This window comes from Sinocyclocheilus grahami, unplaced genomic scaffold (assembly GCF_001515645.1).
Source record: "Sinocyclocheilus grahami isolate Dianchi unplaced genomic scaffold, SAMN03320097.WGS_v1.1 scaffold96.1, whole genome shotgun sequence".
NCBI lineage: Eukaryota > Metazoa > Chordata > Actinopteri > Cypriniformes > Cyprinidae > Sinocyclocheilus > Sinocyclocheilus grahami.
The window spans coordinates 3,543,673-3,564,890 of record NW_015505275.1 but is presented as its reverse complement, the minus strand read 5'-3'; the positions used below and the strand labels follow the sequence as shown (position 1 = coordinate 3,564,890).

At 36.3% G+C, this 21,218-nt stretch overlaps 2 protein-coding genes across 2 annotated transcripts; both read right to left on the bottom strand.

Annotated features, from left to right (window-relative positions):
- Positions 1-801: 801 nt before the first annotated feature.
- On the bottom strand, positions 802-13,409 carry LOC107587845 (desumoylating isopeptidase 2). The gene is made up of 5 exons (XM_016275807.1): positions 12,778-13,409; positions 4,270-4,342; positions 2,830-2,923; positions 1,576-1,717; positions 802-1,463 (listed from the first exon to the last, which is right to left on the bottom strand). The coding sequence occupies exons 1-5, from the start codon at positions 12,814-12,816 to the stop codon at positions 1,221-1,223; spliced, it is 591 nt and encodes a 196-aa protein (XP_016131293.1). The 5' UTR covers positions 12,817-13,409; the 3' UTR covers positions 802-1,220.
- Positions 13,410-14,002: 593 nt separating this feature from the next.
- Positions 14,003-19,926, bottom strand: catspere (catsper channel auxiliary subunit epsilon). The gene is made up of 17 exons (XM_016275841.1): positions 19,891-19,926; positions 19,665-19,771; positions 18,861-19,263; positions 18,324-18,771; positions 17,828-18,147; positions 17,414-17,533; positions 17,219-17,277; positions 17,016-17,106; positions 16,826-16,878; positions 16,664-16,717; positions 16,542-16,572; positions 16,240-16,319; positions 15,892-15,991; positions 15,736-15,816; positions 15,453-15,610; positions 14,220-14,270; positions 14,003-14,129 (listed from the first exon to the last, which is right to left on the bottom strand). The coding sequence occupies exons 1-17, from the start codon at positions 19,924-19,926 to the stop codon at positions 14,003-14,005; spliced, it is 2,319 nt and encodes a 772-aa protein (XP_016131327.1).
- Between the last annotated feature and the right edge of the window lie 1,292 nt (positions 19,927-21,218).

The following is a 21,218-nucleotide window of genomic DNA, read 5'->3' as shown; positions in this document are numbered from 1 at the left end:
TTGTCATTCTCTCACCCTCATATTTTGTGAAATCCACAAGATTTCAATTGCTCCATGGAAGACAAAAGATGTTCAGTAGAACAGCCAAGCTGCTCTATTCCACATAATGATAGTGAATGGTGAACATGGCTCTCAAGCGAGATTTTCAATTATTCAATAACTTAAATTTCAGTCCATTTCTCACACAAAGCTTTCATACATTATTCAGACGACTTAGAATATAGTGCACAAGTTGTATGGACTACTTTCATGGCACTTGTCATTTTTGGAGACTAGTAACTTTTCACTTTCATTATATGGAGAAGAGCAGCTCAAACATTCTGCTAAACATCTGTATTTTTGTTTGATAAAAGAAAGAAACACAAATGGATTCGAAATGACAAGAGTGAGCAAATAATGAATTATGCTTGTATGTTTCCATTGAGTTGTCAGAATTAACGGATAACTTTGTTTGAGAACAGACTTGTATATTTTCTTTAATCATAAAATGGAATACAAATGTTGTCTCAAGTACATATAAGACTCTAAAAACTAAAAAGGTGTAAAACATCTGAGGAAGGTCTCATAGGACAAGAAGCCTGCCACTCAAAGCAGACCGAACAGTTAGAGATCTGTAGAGAAAGAGTGCAGAGCTCTCCGAGCACGTAACGGTAAAAATCTTCAGGCACAGTCACCAAAGTGTGGGATGTGTGTCATTACAAAAGTGTGGAGATTTGGCTTTTGTAACCCACACACAACAACACAATCATACACGGATTGGAACGCAAGAAATCTGTAAACAAATGTTCTCCATAAAAAATGTCTCATATTCACTGACTAGGCGCTTTCTGTAGAAATAAGGGGAAAAAGGCTAGTGCGCAACTCCAGCGTAAGAAAAGCATTAAAAACTAGAAAAAAAGAAAGAAAGAAAACGGTGACTAAACAAAGCCATTGTATACAAGTCCTGAGTTTTTAAAACAAAACATAAAAGGCCAAAACGTAATTAAGCCAAAACACTGACGAACCCATAGAAGGTTTTACAGTAAACAAGATCGATAGTTTCCAGGCCCGTAACGGTCACTTGAGCGTACTGAAATAAATCAGGGAACACAGACGGTGGGTTTCATCTAGTCCGCTGGTGAATTGCTAGTCTCTCAGGAGAGGGGGTGAGGGGTCTATTGGCAGCAGAAGCTGTGGTCCAGCTCAAAGCAGGGGTGGCCTGTCACTCAAGGCAGCAGGGTTCATCGGCGTGGTTGGTGTCGGGTAGGTCTGGGAGCGGGTGCCACGGCGCAGGACGGCGTCGAGGCAGAGGCCGCAGCATCCTCGGCCTCCTCCAGCTCTCCCTGGAGCTCCTGACTAACACTGGACTGCAGTGCGGCCGGTGTCAACCACTCCTTTGGCAGGCAGCTCTGAAGGAAGGGCACACAAGAGCTGAAGTAGGCCAGTCGGTTCACCCAGCGTGGGATCTCTCGACCACAGAGGATCTGCCGCAGACATAGGAGATAGCGTGAGATTTTAGACTCTTTACAGCAACGTGGACCTAAAAGATGAATATATATATATATATATATATATATATATACACACACAGCTCACCTCTGATAGTGCTGAGGAAAAGTGATTGCAGTTCTTGTGCATGAGGTGGTAAGCGTTCCCCTTATATTCCTTCCCCATTTCCTCCACAATTCTCTCCACATCCTCTTCTGTAAAGTCTGTGCTCCCTAAAACAATGGCCTCTCTGAGAAAGCAAGTAGAAAGTAAAGAGGGTGTGAGAAAAAGGCTGAGAGAGGAAGAGGTTTTTGCAGACATATCCTTTCAGTCTGATCAGCATAGTGATAAATATTGTGACTCACTTGAATTTGAATGTCTCTCCCAGTTCTGTGGCGTCACCAGGTGTTATCTCAAATATACCTGAAAAAGGATAAGGATGTCCTCCATAGGCAAACTCTGCAATAAAAGAGAAAGTATGAGTTAGGTTATTAAAGATTCTCCACGATCTGCCTTTACACAGAGATTGTTAGCACACAAATGTGCTAAAGAGCACATTTTATAATTTGCATGAATTTTAAAGTCTTGTCAGTTTAAAATTATAAATGATTTTACACACACGCTATTCTGACATATACGGTTTTCAGAGCACACTAGCAGAAACTGGCTGTCACAGCACATGAGTACTAGACTGAGTTCTCTTTTGCACAACTCAAATACACAAGGCTATGCCAAAAACACAAAAGGTTTACACATACACAGTTGGTTGTGACTTAAGTGAACGTTTCTTACTCGAATAACTACTGTTAAAAAATCCTACTGTACCTAAACTTTAAACAAAATTTTTGTTTATTTCAGAAGAATTGTGATTAGACTGTTGAGTGTGATCTTCGCAGAAAAAAACAATCGTGATATACATTATTTTTTACTTATCGCTCACCCCTAATTAAAGAGTGTTAAAACACTCTGACAAGCACTTAACAATAATGTTATTTTATAATTATTCATATACTATTATTTATACTATATTGTTTTTTATAATCTGTATAATTTTCAGCTTTCATTTAATTTTAAGTTTTGTATATATTTAATTTTAAGTAAATGTAAAAATTTTTTATAAGTTCATTTTTATTAGTTTTTGTTTTTTCTATTGAGTTTAATTTATTTTGATTTCAGTTGTATTTTAGGAATTATAGTACTTCCAGTACAAATATTTAATTTTTTTATTTATTTAATATTTATATTTTGTTTTATTTCAATTAATGAAAAGGTTTTTACTAGTTTTAGTTATTGTTTCACACTTCAACAATGGGTGTAGATAGTGTAAATAAACTTATCATAGTGATAAATATTGTGACTCACTTGAATTTGAATGTCTCTCCCAGTTCTGTGGCGTCACCAGGTGTTATCTCAAATATACCTGAAAAAGGATAAGGATGTCCTCCATAGGCAAACTCTGCAATAAAAGAGAAAGTATGAGTTAGGTTATTAAAGATTCTCCACGATCTGCCTTTACACAGAGATTGTTAGCACACAAATGTGCTAAAGAGCACATTTTATAATTTGCATGAATTTTAAAGTCTTGTCAGTTTAAAATTATAAATGATTTTACACACACGCTATTCTGACATATACGGTTTTCAGACCACACTAACAGAAACTGGCTGTCACAGCACATGAGTACTAGACTGAGTTCTCTTTTGCACAACTTAAATACACAAGGCTATGCCAAAAACACAAAAGGTTTACACATACACAGTTGGTTGTGACTTAAGTTAACGTTTCTTACTCGAATAACTACTGTTAAAAAATCCTACTGTACCTAAACTTTAAACAAAATTTTAGTTTATTTCAGAAGAATTGTGATTAGACTGTTGAGTGTGATCTTCGCAGAAAAAACAATCGTGATATACATTATTTTTACTTATCGCTCACCCCTAATCGGAGTGTTAAAACACTCTGACAAGCACTTAACAATAATGTTATTTTATAATTATTCATATACTATTATTTATACTATATTGTTTTTTATAATCTGTATAATTTTCAGCTTTCATTTAATTTTAATTTTTGTATATATTTAATTTTAAGTAAATGTAAAAAAAATTTATAAGTTCATTTTTATTAGTTTTTGTTTTTTCTATTGAGTTTAATTTATTTTGATTTCAGTTGTATTTTAGGAATTATAGTACTTCCAGTACAAATATTTTATTTTTTTATTTATTTAATATTTATATTTTGTTTTATTTCAATTAATGAAAAGGTTTTTACTAGTTTTAGTTATTGTTTCACACTTCAACAATGGGTGTAGATATTGTAAATAAACTTATTTTTATAACTTACACATTGAAGTGAGGATGCTATATTAGTATGCTATAGGTCTATATAATCTGTCTATTTGGGGTTAAGGTGAAAAGCAAACTTTGATGATTAGTATCTAGTGCTGGTAGTGCAATTAACATCCACTGAAAACACTTTGTCCATACTTATAAACATCCTGGAAGGCTGTGTGCTCTTTTAAGTCATTTTGTTCACACAGACATCATTCAAGAAGGCCAATGCAAACTCTCACAAACTGCCAAACAAAACATCTCCTCTTCATCCGATTAATCTGGAAGCCTTTGGAGGCAGAGACTGCTTAAAATGTCAAGGTCTCTTCCTGTTGCATCCTCAGATCATCTACGATGTGAGGTTTAGTCATGTTAGACACCTCCTTCTTTCTTTGTTGCAGTCAGGCAAGTTAAACACTGGATTTCTGAGCAGCTTGACTCATTAGTGTCTGAGTCATAATGCAAGCCTTACCTCTGCCATAGATCTCAATTCCTGAGTGAAAGACTCCAATTCCCAGAGAGGTAGTGAACTCATTGATCCAGTACTATAAGGAAGCAAAACAAGTCTGGGTCACATACAGTCAAATGGTAAAAGTGCAAATTATCTTTACAATTACACTACTAATCCATTATGACTTAAAACCATTTGTTAGAACAATTACTAAACTAAAGAAATAAAGTATCCAAGATGATTGCCACATTCATAATGAGCTAACGTGCATTGCAGGGTATGGATATGTAGAGACAGGCAATGTCAGGGCTCCAGACTTACTGTTATTACTAGGAGCACTGTAGCCCCTGACTGAACACTTTTAGGAGCACATGAAGAAAATTTAGGGGCACACTTTAAATCAGCCTGCAATGCAATCGTTCACATATTTTCCCCATTTTAACTGTATTACTGACAATTGCTTTGATAACAATTAGACTTAACTCAGAGATTACAATGTGCAGTATTCTTTTAATTTCATGTTTATACACATTTGAAAGTAAAGCACTAAGCTTGAGTTGGGAAACGTACAAAATGTATTTTATTAACAACAGTAACATGTGCAAAACCTAATTTTTATGTAGAAAAGACATATATTGTACTCTTATTAAATGTACCATTATTCTTCTATAATAATGAAACTGACCAACAACTTCAGTGATTATGTGTGATTTAGCCGCAAATTGAAGAAGTGTTTTTCAAAGCACGCAGTGAAGTTTTTTACTTCATAAACAAAACAAAACTTTTAAAATTTTATAATAGTGATTTTATAATGGTTATTTTATCATTTCAAAATATAAAGGAAAAAGTATAAATGAATGACTAATAAGCCAATAAGTGCTCCTCTGCTGCCATCTACAGGGTATAATGGTGATTTGATGTATTTATTTTTATTTTACATAAGCGTTTGTTCACCACAGTATATTTTGGTCATCCCATTGAAAATAACAGTCAAATTGGATCATTTAGGAGCTTTAAAGTGCTGGAAACAGTTGTGTGAAATGCTTGTAAATCATTGAAAATGGCTTGATTTCGATTGAAAATTTCTGTCTCAAAAGGCTGTACAAAAGCCTGAAATGAATAATGTAATAACATTTGACTATTTCTGCCACAACACCATGGTTACAGTTAGCGTTACTGCTTCTGGTTTTCTATGTCAGCGCTGTTTGATTGGTTTATAACAGAGATTTTTGTGCAGAATTTGAATGCTTCTCAGTAAATCTCGCAGCAACCTTTATTCATTCTGCGGCTAATTCAAAGGCTTCTCACTAGATCTCGCAGCGCTGTGCTGTAACACTGTCGCGAAGTCAGTTCTTGTTCCCGAGTAAAGCTGTTCTGAGCTCGGACTAGTTTGTTTGCGTCGAGGTCCGAGCTGATAAACGTTCCGCGCAGCGTAGCTCAAGCGAGTAGCAGGATTTTGTTACGCTTTTGTTTTGTTTGCCTTTTGATGTTTTTCATATGAGATAGAAATGGCAGCGCGAGTTGAACAACACGGTGGTCGCGCCAGTGCAACCGCGCACAAAATTTACTCGCAGAAAAAAATGGTAGCAGTCTGGAGCCCTGAATGTGACTCAGCCCTTGACAAACCTTTGTGTTCACACCCAACGTATTTAATTAGCAGGTCTGTTGTTTAAGGAAGTAACCAACAGCTGTCCCCAATTGATTATGTGTCATCAGAAAATAATACATCACTGGACAAGCTGGTTTCTAGATGTCTTTTATGGCATTAACCTACTGCACTAATTTAACTACATTTGCAATATATCAATTGGCACAATGTAAAGTGTTGTTTGGTTAAAACAATTTAAAAATACGAAAAGTTGGTCAAAAATATGTGAAAAGGGATGAGAAAAATTTATCAGCTAGACCAGGGGTGCCCAAACTCGGTCCTGGAGGGCCGGTGTCCTGCAGAGTTTAGCTCCAACTTGCCTCAACACACCTGCCGGGAAGTTTCTAGTATGCCTAGTAAGAGCTTGATTAGCTGGTTCAGGCGTGTCTAATTGAGGTTGGATCTAAACTCTGCAGGACATCGGCCCTCCAGGACCAAGTTTGGGCACCCCTGAGCTTGACGGTTCTCCAACTCCTCATCGTTCAGGGTTGTCAAATAAGACACTTATCCTTCTGGCCTCAATTACTTCAAAGCTTATTATACATATCCTTCATCACAGAACTGGGGATTAGTCTCTCTGTGATTAGCAACTGGCTTCGTGTGATTTTCAGCAAGAGTACTCTCATGCCAAGAACTGCGATTAGAAAATAAAATCTACAAGCTCTGACATGAACTATGTGGGAGTTCTCACTCTGATAAGTTCCTATGGGAACTGCTGTAAGGGGACTTTATTTCAGTAAAATACCTTATGGTCAGGCTGGAACCTAGGTTCATGACACAAACCTGTGATATTCGTGGAAATAATGAATTAGCCTCAAAATGTCAAATTACGCTTTAGAAATCACAGGCCATTTATCTGTCAAAACAGAAAGATTACTACTGACAAATTTCCCATTTCCAGCTTTATAAGCTACAAATCTCCTACATGGTTTATAGGCTTAACTAAGGGCATACAACTTGTAATGTGATTCCCATCCTAATTAAGATTGACATCTATTAAATCCTGGAGCAGCTCAAATTTCTAGCCTTAATCTTTATGTGAGAGCATAAGATTAAAATAGTCCAACATACTACTATGACTAGAAGCCCAAGGAAAGTATACATTTCCATTACCCTGTTTCAAAGGGTCAATGAGACACATGAGACAGACTAAATCTTTAAATGGAGACTATTCACGTTACTCAGTGATCAATGACACTTAAAAGGTATGGTCAATTTTTCCAGTATTTTTTTCAGCCCACAACATTTTGTACATTTGGGGTAAAATGCATGTGCTTTAATGTAAAAAAAAAAAAATAGGCCTTCCACAGCACAAAGTGACTTGCTACATACAGTGGTTTACACTATGTAGGCCAAATAATATTATAGGATATAATCCTATACATCCAAAGAATTGTAAATTATATAATCAAATTAAAAATGATGGAAAAATATTAGACTATTAATTTAAAAGATGTGCATATTTACATTTATTGCTAAATATATTATGCATACAAATTTTCAAGTACTTTGAGAGTGTAGGGAAATGGACTCAATGGACTGCTTCATGGGAGTGGGTGGGCGGTAAAGGGTTCTTCTGGTGCAAATGGCTTGTTTCAATTCTGTAATTGGTTGCAGGAATCATGGGTAATGTAGTTTTTCCAACATAAATTCTGCTGTTGAACATGATTGTTTAAAAATAAATTGAAATAATGTGGGCTGATGGCCCCAACAAAAGCATTTACCATCAATTAACAACCTCATAGCTTAGAGCAGGTCTGTCTTTAATGTCTTAGCCTATAATGAATGGGATGATGAATGGGATTTTCACTTCTGGAATGGACTGTTGCACAACTTCCACTCTCTGAGGGTATGTTTACATGACAACAATGCAAAAGCTTTTTGAAAAAAAATAAAAATAAAAAAACAGACAACAATATTGTCGAAACAATCCCCCTTCAGACAGTTCTGCCAAATCGACTAAAAACGCTGTATTACGCATGCTAGGCCAGTAGTTGGCGATGTCACTTTGTAAAGAAACACTATGTGCCTATGCAAATATGCATTCCTATAGACTGAACGTGTAATACACGTGCATGTGACGTCACCATTTTCCAAAATTTGCATTTTTGTAGTTTGCACGGAGACGGTAATAATATTGCTTTCAAAAACTTGCACTTTGGGGCATTTACACCATTTTCAACTAAAAACAGAAAAAGAAACTAAAAAAAACTTTATACGTTTTGGAAGCTCAATTACACGACAACTGCATTTTGGAAGCCTGAAAACAAACTTTTGGAAATGGGTTTCAAAGTGCACAATACAGTTACCGTCTCAGTGTAAATGTGAATTTGTGAAAACGGTGATGCAAGCATAATACTTGTTTCACATAGTGTTTCTTTACATTGCCAACTACTGGCCTGGCATGCATAATACAGCTTTTTAAGTAGTTTTCGAGGATCCATGTGAACAGGGATTGTTCAGGTAACGTTGTGGTCTGTACACACACAAAAAAAATTTAGTTTTTAGTACATGTATCCTTTGAAACCCGTTTTCAAAAGTTTGTGTTTTTAGGCCCATAAAATGCTGTTGTGGTGTAGGCCATGACACCCATCATGAGCATCATGACAGAACACTTTGAACCAGGAGGAGCACTTCATGTCACTCTGCTCCACTTATATGCGATATTCCATTTTGGCTTTTATTTTGTACGTTGCTTGTCGTCAAGCTACGGAGCCCGGCAAGTCACCTGTAGGAGAAAAAATTGTGCAATCCGTCCCCTCAGTTTATAAACCGTACTCACGAATTCTTAAACTGTTCCTTCGGTTTAACAAATCGTGCCCACGGATTAATAAACCGTACTCACGAATTTCCAATCGACTAAATCTTTAAATGGAGACTATTCACGTTACTCAGTGATCAATGACACTTAAAAGGTATGGTCAATTTTTCCAGTATTTTTTTCAGCCCACAACATTTTGTACATTTGGGGTAAAATGCATGTGCTTTAATGTAAAAAAAAAAAAATAGGCCTTCCACAGCACAAAGTGACTTGCTACATACAGTGGTTTACACTATGTAGGCCAAATAATATTATAGGATATAATCCTATACATCCAAAGAATTGTAAATTATATAATCAAATTAAAAATGATGGAAAAATATTAGACTATTAATTTAAAAGATGTGCATATTTACATTTATTGCTAAATATATTATGCATACAAATTTTCAAGTACTTTGAGAGTGTAGGGAAATGGACTCAATGGACTGCTTCATGGGAGTGGGTGGGCGGTAAAGGGTTCTTCTGGTGCAAATGGCTTGTTTCAATTCTGTAATTGGTTGCAGGAATCATGGGTAATGTAGTTTTTCCAACATAAATTCTGCTGTTGAACATGATTGTTTAAAAATAAATTGAAATAATGTGGGCTGATGGCCCCAACAAAAGCATTTACCATCAATTAACAACCTCATAGCTTAGAGCAGGTCTGTCTTTAATGTCTTAGCCTATAATGAATGGGATGATGAATGGGATTTTCACTTCTGGAATGGACTGTTGCACAACTTCCACTCTCTGAGGGTATGTTTACATGACAACAATGCAAAAGCTTTTTGAAAAAAAATAAAAACAGACAAACAGACAACAATATTGTCGAAACAATCCCCCTTCAGACAGTTCTGCCAAATCGACTAAAAACGCTGTATTTAGGCCAGTAGGCCAGTAGTTGGCGATGTCACTTTGTAAAGAAACACTATGTGCCTATGCAAATATGCATTCCTATAGACTGAACGTGTAATACACGTGCATGTGACGTCACCATTTTCCAAAATTTGCATTTTTGTAGTTTGCACGGAGACGGTAATAATATTGCTTTCAAAAACTTGCACTTTGGGGCATTTACACCATTTTCAACTAAAAACAGAAAAAGAAACTAAAAAAAACTTTATACGTTTTGGAAGCTCAATTACACGACAACTGCATTTTGGAAGCCTGAAAACAAACTTTTGGAAATGGGTTTCAAAGTGCACAATACAGTTACCGTCTCAGTGTAAATGTGAATTTGTGAAAATGGTGATGCAAGCATAATACTTGTTTCACATAGTGTTTCTTTACATTGCCAACTACTGGCCTGGCATGCATAATACAGCTTTTTAAGTAGTTTTCGAGGATCCATGTGAACAGGGATTGTTCAGGCAACGTTGTGGTCTGTACACACACAAAAAAAATTTAGTTTGTAGTACATGTATCCTTTGAAACCCGTTTTCAAAAGTTTGTTTTTTTAGGCCCATAAAATGCTGTTGTGGTGTAGGCCATGACACCCATCATGAGCATCATGACAGAACACTTTGAACCAGGAGGAGCACTTCATGTCACTCTGCTCCACTTATATGCGATATTCCATTTTGGCTTTTATTTTGTACGTTGCTTGTCGTCAAGCTACGGAGCCCGGCAAGTCACCTGTAGGAGAAAAAATTGTGCAATCCGTCCCCTCAGTTTATAAACCGTACTCACGAATTCTTAAACTGTTCCTTCGGTTTAACAAATCGTGCCCACGGATTAATAAACCGTACTCACGAATTTCCAATCTGTGCGCTCATTTTTTGTAAACAATACCTTCGGTTTTTGAATCCGTACCCACAAATTCATAATCCGTGCCCACGCTTTCGCAATCCGTTCCCTCGGGTTTGTAAACTGTACTCACGGATTCATGCAGCAAGCTCCTAGGTAGCCTACGTGTTAACGAATCATATTGTATATTGTTTTATTGCATATTATTATGTGGAATAGGCCTACAGCAAATTCTCTTAGGTGATTCTCTATCAATTGTAACGGTACGAGGTGGAATACAACGATTTAATAAGAAAGATGTGCATCAAAATCTTGTTTAATTTGTGATAATCTTAGCACTTTATTATTGTATAATAAACCTGGCTTTGTGACTGACATTGGAGTCATTTGTTCCTCTTTTGTAAGTCGTTTTGGATAAAAGCTTCTTCTAAATGCATATGTAACTTAAATGTATAATAATAATAATAATAGTTATTATATTTTTAATTTATATGCTAAATAAATGAGTGCACTTAAGACAGTAAAATGTTTGTCATAAAATAATTAATGAATGCTTTATTTTTAAATAACCTTTTACAGTTTTGGAAATGTGTTTGTGTACTATTCATTCTTAACATATTTCATTTATTTATTCACAGACGTATTTAGGTGATTTTATTACACTAAGCTTTTCCCCCCAGAGTTAGATGTTAAAGTTATTATTAAATAACTAGGCCTATTATAACATATACATGCATATATTTAGGGATGCACGATATATCGGCCACCATATTTCAAAATCATTGATACATTATTAATAACAACAACCACTTGTATTTTTCTCTTATTATTTTCATCAACAATATGGTTTAGTAATTAAAATCATTTAATTATTGTCCGTGCAGAGGCTATTCCGTTTTATTGATCTATGGCGCATTCATTTAGATTCTTTACACGTGTAATGATGTCCAGTGACTTGTTTGCATTATTTATGCATTATTTTATTTGTAAGACTTTTTTATGACTAAATTTGGTAATGGGAGAGTAAAAATATTTTTAAAACATACACCGTTCAAACTAGGCTGCTTATGTTGAAGTGTTTGGGATGTGGTTTTTAATGATGAAACCTTTTTTGTAATCAGGCTCTCAAAAAGTATATAAAAATTTGGATATAGATTTATCGGCCAACATATCGGTTATCGGCTTTCAAAAATAAAGGATTATCAGTATCGGCCAAAATTTTCATATCGGTGCATCCCTACAATGCCTATTATATGCATTCAGTTAGAGAGCAAAGGAATGACAACATAACCGGTACATTATTAGTTTTGTATTGCTTTTTTACCTTCTTCTCTCGAAACTCTATCGTTTTATTTTATTTTTTGAGAAAATTCAGGAAATTTTCTATTCTTTTTAGCGTTTATTTTAGGCTATAAAACACAGGCGGAGGTGTTTTATCCTATTGGAGATTAATATAAAATAAACGCTAAAAAGAAGACTGTTTTGTGAGTGCTGATCATGGTCTCATACTATGAAAAATAATGTTTAATAAACACAATACTATGCATCCCGCACCGCGGTTGAAATCAGCCGGTGGGGGCGGGGCCACAAATCCATGAGTTTACAAACCCGAAGGAACGGTTTACAAAATCTGAGCGCACGGATAGGAAATTCGTGAGTACGGTTTATTAATCCGTGGGCACGATTTGTTAAACGAGGGAACAGTTTAAGAACAGGTGACTTCCCGGGCTCCGTAGTTTTCCGACACTCAAGTTTCTTAATATTAATTATATTAATTAGCTATTAATTGAAACTTCTATAAAGGAGGGTTGTAATATTGCTGTATTACTGATTAACTGAGCTGTTCGCTAGTCATTTTAAAAAGCAAAGCATCCATTATGTTTAGCGTGACTCCTCAACAGCTGCCTCAGATCACACAGGTGGATTCAAATGACAGTTGAATTAACTGGGTCAAAGCTTTCAGCTAGACTGTCATCTCAATACTTAAAATTCTACATCTAACTAACTTGATCTGTTACTACAGGAACGTGGTTGAACTGAAGCACTGTTTATGCAAGTAAATAAAAGCTGGATCCTCTCTGATAAGCTTCCAAATAGCTACCGCACACATTTCCTTAGACTATAAAACGTTATATTTCCCATTAAATTTACTAATGGAGTTTTAAAATGCATGCATGCTGACACGGCTAAAAACCTAGCCAAGCGGACTACGTACCTAAGTAGGCAGCTCACAAGGCTTTGAGACACAGCCAATGAATGTGTTGAACTAATGCCAATACTTCACACCTCTGTCACGGGAGCTAGTTATCTGTATTTGTTTAAAGTCACCTACCATATCATAGACGTTCAGAATAACCGGCTCGTTTGCCATCACAGGGATGTTGGTGTTTTTCTTTTCACTTTAGCTGCCGACAAACTGCTGCTGCTGTCCTCCGTTTTTCCTTTTCACTCTTTCTCAGCACACGGACTTCTTTTCTTTCCCCTCGTGAGCACCTTTGCTACGTCCTCTTGACCTTTGCTGGTTTATAACAGTTTAGAGACATCCAAGAGCTGATCCTGAAGGGGGTTTTCATTGACTGAATTTTTAGGCCACTTTTGTTAGTCCAGCTACAGGGAGTAGCGATGCTGCTAGGCTAACTGCCATTTAGCTTCATGACCAGCGGAGACAAAAATGAACGGCACACAATAGAAAGATAAGAATTTGCGCGGAGACAGCCATTCAGACGACGAAGTGATATTTACAGGGAACGGAAATGAAAGCAGACGAACGTCAGATAAAAGGAAGACGTTTTGTCACCCGAGATAAGAGAAGCCTCCCCCGTTTTGTGTGTCTGATGAGGAGAGGAGAACTGAACTGAACGCGCGTGCCTGCCTGATGGTGCGGTGCATTACTGCCACTCTAATGCTTTTCTAGAGCAAAACAGCCTCTACACATGGACACCTCATCATTACATTAAAGCATCGTTACACACCCATACAATATTAAAACCAAGCATATGTCAGCTTTTTAACAAGATATTTTGTGTAAATTATTTTGTTTTGTGGAATGTTGCCTATATATAATGTTATAAATAATTATGCAATTAAAATAGTTAACTATTACATATTTTGAATCTGTACATAAAGCAATTCATAAAATAACAATATTATCTCTAACAACAGAGCTTGTGACTACATTTCATTTGGGGGGAAAAAAAGAGTAGCCTACACTTTCTCGTTTTTTTTATAAAACAAGCTGTATTAGTTTCTAAATCCATTTTCGAATGCAACAATTTACATATGTAATTATATGGTTTCATATAGCTTTAGAAAATGAGTTCTGATTCTGTTAAAGGCGGCTCATTGATAGTAAAGTGACAGTATCTATATATGTGATTTGAAAACTGACAATGGGCGTTATTTATAAAACATAAGATGTGTATATCATTCATGAATTAATTTGAATGTAAATTGTCCCACTGAACTGAATGGTTAAGTATAATTTAAACAGAAAATTCAATGAATAATGAACAAGGCGCACGCATATGTACACTATACACAATCTACTAACTAATCATTCACACACATTTCTTCTGAAGCATGTCTCGATAGATGGAGGTATATCCGTAGAAGCTGATGCACAGTATGATGAGTGAAATGATGGATTGGGACAACAACATATAGAGAGGCAAGAGCTGATCAAGCCTGTGAAGAAAGCAGATTAATAGTTTCAATCATTAGTCATTTTCCAAGATGATCTTTAGAGGAATAATAGAGGAGAAATTAATTGCTTACTCTGGGATTCCATATGTTTGGACTGCAAATACAGCATGAAGATCACAAAAGCTGAGTGGAAAGAAATAAGATATTTTTTTCACAACAGAGCATATAAAGTTGTCAAGATCGTAAACTACAAATTTTAAACTAAAAACTATTTACAAGTTATTAGTATCTAATCCCAAAACCAGCTTCAGTAATACACCCTAAAAAATAATGCCTTGTTCACTAACTGCCTATGCAAGAATTTGTGTTTGAAATCTGCGTAGGAAAAATGTAGGAAAAATTGAAATGACATGCAAAAACAAGCCATATAAACATGTTAAGATTAATATCAAATATCAGGAAGGAAGGGTGTAAAGGAAAGGTTGTGGGGAAGAACCTGAATTGGAAATACTTTGGGCGTGTTTAATTTAGAATACTGCAAATTTATGAACATTAGAAACAAGTTTAAAGCGCCAGCTCACCTAATAATGAAAACTGTCATCATTTACATACCTTTGAGTTGTTCTAAACCTATATGACTTTCTTTCTTCTGTTGAGTACAAAAGATAACATAATAAGAATGTTGGTAACCAAACAGTTTACGGTAGCCATTGACTTCCATAGTATGGAAAAAATTACTATGGAAGTCAATGGCTACCGTCAACTGTTTGGTTAACAACGTTCTATGTTTAGTTCTATGAAGAAAGAAACCCATACAGCTTTGGAACAACTTGAGGGTGAGTAAATAATAACAGAATGACAGATATGTTGTTTTCGTTCAAATCAAAGTGTAAACAACGTAGAAAACGTATCCGTGTGGCGCAGCTGACACAGAATAGCATACACTGTTTACGTTCAGTGGATACTCTCCAAAATGGCGCTAGGGTGATGCGGAGGAGACAAATTGTTGAATAAAATCATTATTTTTGTTTTCTTTGTGTACACAAAAAGTAATCTTGTAGCTTCGTAAAATTACGGTTGAACCCCTGATGTCACATGGATTATTTTAACGATCTCCTTGCTACATTTCTGGACCTTGATCTTGGCTATTACATTGCTGTCTATGGAGGGTCAGAGAGCTCTCTGAATTCATCAAAAATATCTTAATTTGTGTTTCGAAGATGAACGGAGGTCTTACGGGTTTGGAACGACATGAGGGTGAGTAATTAACGACAGAATTTTCATTTTTGGGTGAACTATCCCTTTCAGTTAACACAGATGACCTATTAATCTTTAAGAGCTATTTAAAAAGAAAGTGACAGGCACCTGTAATTTGGGTCCACAATCTTTACATTGAAAACATAAATAGCACTGTTTTCTCGAGAAAAGGTAAGATAATTCATGGAACTCCTATTCATGATTTCATAGGGTTGGTCAAGGTTTCCTAGTTTTTCAGAGTTGTCAACAAAACAGCTCCTGTAATTCTGAAAGACATAAAACACACCCCTTTTTATTTCAATGCTAATAAACCACACAATTGCTCATATCCCTGAGAGAGAGAGCCAGGTTATGAAAACTAAAGTGAGATAAAACTGTAAACGACACCAACATTAGGTCCCCAGGCCTCTTCAGGACGCTTCTCATCAACTAGCATAGATGTCCATGTTTGGGCCTCATGAAGGCAGGCTGCCTACAGAGCCAAAGAAAGATTTAGGGTTTCTACAATAGCATACTGCCGAACACACACACATCTGACGCATATTACCTCATGCATGGTCATATTGAAGTAATAGTCTTTTCGATGAAAATTCTCCCACACTATGAAGTTGGCATCAACACTGCGCACAAATGTCTCTCCATCATACCTACAGAAAATAAAAATACCAGAACACATTATATATTGCACATTTGATCAATTTGATAAAAAATGCACTGCAATAACAATCTACTTCCTCACAGAAATATGCAGTCCTCATGATTAGCAATATGAGTCACACACTGTTTTACTGTACGGTGCTAACAGTAAAACAGTGTGTGACTCATATTGCTTATTGTTTCAGGTTTCATTTCACTTTTGTGCTTAAGAGTCTCATTATGCTTGTGTCCTACTCACAGCTCAATGTCTGGCTGAAATTCATCTTTGTAGTGGATTCTCAACACACAGCCAAAGCTCTTCCAGTCATAGAACACAGTCTGTGAGACATTAGAGAACTCATGACTATCACCAGTTGCCTCACATGTATTTTTTTATAGCACGGGTCATCACAATATAGTTGCTTTGTTTTGTTTTTTTTGTTATATAAATCTGTTATATGACTCAATGACAAAAACAACACTGTGCTTCTCATACTTATCTCAGTGATGCTGATTAAATGACAGCATCATTATCTACAAATACACAGGACGGATTCTCACCAGATCCTTTGATGAATTACCAAGTACAAATCTGTAAAAGATAAATTGGGAAAATTATAAAGCAGGACTTAATCAAATTCAATGTATTCTATTGTTAAGTGTCATGTTTTAGTGAATATTACCCTGGAATGGTATAGCTGTCAAAAACGTGCATCTTACATGGAATTCTCTGTGGTCTACAAGGAACAACACGATAAGTCTGGTCAAAAGGTTTAAACTGCTACAGTAGATGGTTGTAGGATAACATTCTAAACGATATTGTTAGATAATCAGATGACACTTACTTTATAACACGAATGTGTCTGTTTGGCGGGCAGCCCACAAAGAAATGGGAAATCTACAAACATGTATACAATGTATGCCTTATTTAGTGGTATAGTATCTATATACAGTTGCTTTCTTATCAGGAAATGTTTTTCTACAAATAAGAAAAAGGAAAATCTTCAGTAACCCCCCAGCAGCCAAAAAACTTACCTGATTTTTTGGCAGATTGCATGAATTATCAATCTGGGTTGGTAGCAGTTCCATAGTGACTATATCACTTGAGTTTCGGATGTCTTTAATTCTAGGACAAGATGGATGTTATAATAGCTGGAAGAACTAGTTGTCTTAACTAATATGGTTAAATTTATCTGTACAAGAATCGTTCATTGATGTGCCATTAAAAAAACACTCACATGAGATCAGAGTTGTTAGTCGTGTCTCTGTAGTCTGGATCCTGATAAATGGTAAAGGTCTGGAAAAAGAAAAGAGACAGGCATTAAAAAAAAAACTTTGCTTATATAAGCATCACAAACAACTGACTATCTAAATAGTATTTAAACACAGCTCAATGAAGACTGGCTTTTCTAAAAGACCCTTCTTGTCCAGACCTTGTTTGTTGTATCCAGATAGCGCACACTCTCAAAATGGGTCTTTTCTGTGATCTGCAACACATGGTCTTTGTTCCTGCTTAGCGTCACATTCATGTTTTTACCTTCATGGTAGACTATCTGGAAATACACAAGTATACAAATATTTGGTTGGCATCTATGGCTCCACAAAGAACCTTTAGCATCCATTAAACCGTTCCATTGCACAGAAGGTTCATTGTAGTGGAAAAGGTTCTTCAGATTATGTTTGGAGTGTGTTCTTCACACAAAAAAAGTGTTTCTTTCATGAACTGCTCACTTCTTTGGGGAACCCCAATTGGTTCTACCATGGCATAGCACATTTGGTAACTTCTCTTGTGATGTATGAGCTACATACATCAGGGTACATACATACGTAGGTCTACTCTAACTTACCTGGGCCCAAAACTCAATGACCTCTTCCTTGTCGATGTAGTAGGCAGGCTTGTTCATGTTGTGTGTGAAGCCAATAAAGGGACAGCTGTGGACCTCCCCTCGCATGGCACTCCTGATCTCCATCTTTAAAGGGTACTTCTGTACATGCAAACCTCCATCTAACATTGTCAGCATAATGATCTGCTCTTTCTGGTTTATGTAGAGCACTACAGAACGTCCAGGGTCATTCCAGGTGGGGAGCCGAAACAGTTTATTCATGCCGAATTTACAGAAGAACAGCACGTTGTTCTCCATCTTTACCAGCATGTTCCGTGAGCGGTCTGTAGAGCAAAGTCACAAAGGGTGGAACATGAGATCATTTTATTTTATGTAAACTAGCTTTAATCTTAAATCAAACTCTTATTAGAGATACAAATCAAGCTTATTTGAATTTCAAATGTATTTTGAAGGAAATACAACTGCTGGCACTTCTGATAATCTGATTTCTTCCACTCACCCATGACCACGTGGTGAATGTGGCTACCACTTGCTTCTTGGCTTATGTTGGAGGAATCCATTATTCGCAGGTAACGCCATTCACTATCATTGTGAAAACTATAAAGCATAGTGTCTTTGTTCCACACCAGCAGAGTTTCCAAGGCTGCGCTGATGAAGAGCATCTGAAATGGCCCTTGGAGACCATTTGTACTCAGTAAAGTTCTGGTTTTCCAGATGCCTTCAGTCTCATAGCATATGAGCAGGGAGGGTTGAACAGAGTCTGTGTCCATCACCAGTGCACCCAAAGATGCTAGATGGGATCCAAATGCAGCAGTAAGGATAGTAGTAGTTTGGGGAAGACTCAGTATGTTTGACATGTAGCTGCTATTAGTCTTCCAATCCAGAGCTCTCCCACCTTTATAAAGTTCATGGTCTGTCCATGCAAGAACTGTGGCAAGTTCAGACCCCTGCAAGTGAAATTCAAGAGACAAATCAAAATTTTTGCAACCTAATATTAAGAAGAAACAACTGATATTTACAAATGGAAGACACTCACTAGCAAGGGGTAGTAATCTGCACATTGAGTCCTAAAACTCAGGCCTTTAACCCCTTCAACTAGCAGTTTCATAGGATTCCTCCTCAATATTCCTTCCTCGTTGTCCCTCCAGAAAAGAGCATCTCCTATGTGGAAAATCGAGCCATTCTCCAACAAGACGGCATCAGAAACAACGTAATAACCCTCAGCTGGCATTAGCAATTCTCCAGGATCAACCTTTATCTCCTCATAAGTGAGGAAAGCATTCTTCGTTATGAATGTGCCTTTGTCAGACAGGAGCAAGGCTCGGTGAGGGGTACATGCATCCCATACTATCGACATTCGACTACCAGTTGGCAGGCATAAGGACACATTTTTGTCGCCATATGGTTTCTCTGGGGATGTCATGTAGAAGACATGTTGACTAGAAGCAACAGATTTTCCATGAAAAGATACTGACTGACTGGTTATGTGAAAATGATGATATTCATTGACACCAAGAAGGCGAGCCTCCCAAAACCTGAAATAAATCATGATTGTGAAAGTTTGCTATACAGATCATTATTGTAAATATATTTATTGAACATTAATAAATATATTTAAAAAGTGAGAAAACGTGGAAAAAGCCTGACTTTGAATAGAAGTGAACCGCATTACCCCTGATTTGTAAAATAACTCTGGCTTGTCTGAGGGAATGAAGACAACTCGATGACTGCAAACTCTCCACCGATTACTAAACACTTAGTAAGATATCTGAAATACTGGAAAGGTACAGATATTTATTCTCAGGCACTTACAATAATCAATACACAACCAACATTTTACATAGGATTTTTAAGAAGAAGAAGACTTACTACAGAGGGAATCATTGCTGTGTTTTTGATTTCAGCCTCATCTGCTCGGTCCGGATCAATGATCCATATTTTGACAGTCTACAGTACACACCAAAAAGCATTATAAACCACATGGTTTTGAACAAGGGAACAATTCAACCTGCATGTGACGCAGGTTCGCATCTAGCAAAGGTTTCTGATTAGAGTAAAATTCTCACCTGGGGGTCATGTTCAGGTGAATTTCTGATGGACATGGGGGGAAAAAAAACTTTTGCATATATATTTCTATTCAAAGTATTTTCTCACTTAAGCAATTCTTGACATTTTGTAGTGCAATAAAAGCTGAAAGAAGTTGAGCTGGTTAAAACCTGAGCAAAGGAATAACAGCATACCACGCAAGCCTGAAAAATGAGTCACTTATATAAAGGTGTCGCTCTTCTTCTTTTTCTGTAGACACATCCTGCAATGAAATTATGAAATATTTGAAAATGCTAATTGATGAAAAGAATATGTGAAACCTCATAATATATTTGTGTGTACTTACAGAAACAAGTGGCTTTACAGCTTGAAATCCAGGGGATTTACACCACATAACCGCATGAGGTGACCTTATTGGATCAATTTGTCAAATAAATACTTTTAAATGGAATTGATTAGACATAAATACATATTAATAAAGCTATACATTAGAAAATTATCATACTTATTAAGTAAATATGTGGATTACCTCTTATTATTAACATCACAACCATCAGGATATTGCCACTCCAAAAAAGAGGATCCTTCGTACTCTAAAAAAATCTGCATGAAACATAATATTTGTGGTTTATTATGTAAATAAAACTACGTGCTCGTATTTTGATAAAAAACCTATTTATGTTTTTATATTGGTGGTGAGAAAGCAGTTCACTTAGGCGTCAGATGACTAACCTTAAAATCACAATGAACAAGATCACCCCTTACTTACAATAGCAATCACCAAAATATAGTTACAGAAATTAAACAAAACATCAGAAATAAATCGACGAGAAAGCTTATAAGGCGAAAGCGGTCTAAAGCAATTGAAGACACTATTTTAGCGGTGGTATTTTTTTGTGGTAGTGGTTACAATAGTGATTTTTGTAAAAGATGATGTTCACTTACAGTACTGTCTACGATGAATAACTCTTTATCCTCAGAAATCTGCTTGTATCTGATAATAAACAAACAGTAACAGCAATCACAATTAATTTATATATCAATAGCTTAGCTTTGTGACACTAACAGTGCCCAAAGATCAATGGAGTTTAGTTGGTTAATAATTTACCTCCAAATTCCGACGACAGTTTGAAAATATAAAAATAAAATGTATGTTAACAATACCCCAAATCCCAACATCTTGTTCCACTGTGTTTTCCCGTTATTTGGTGTAACTAAAAAGGTTACAAAAGCTAAAGGGGAACCAAAGCGATTAGCTGTAGTACTCGCTTAAGGCGTCGGGCGTCGCTGTTTCCTATTGCACAATAACAATAACTGCACAGTCGACGGTTGGAAGTTTACGTTTAAA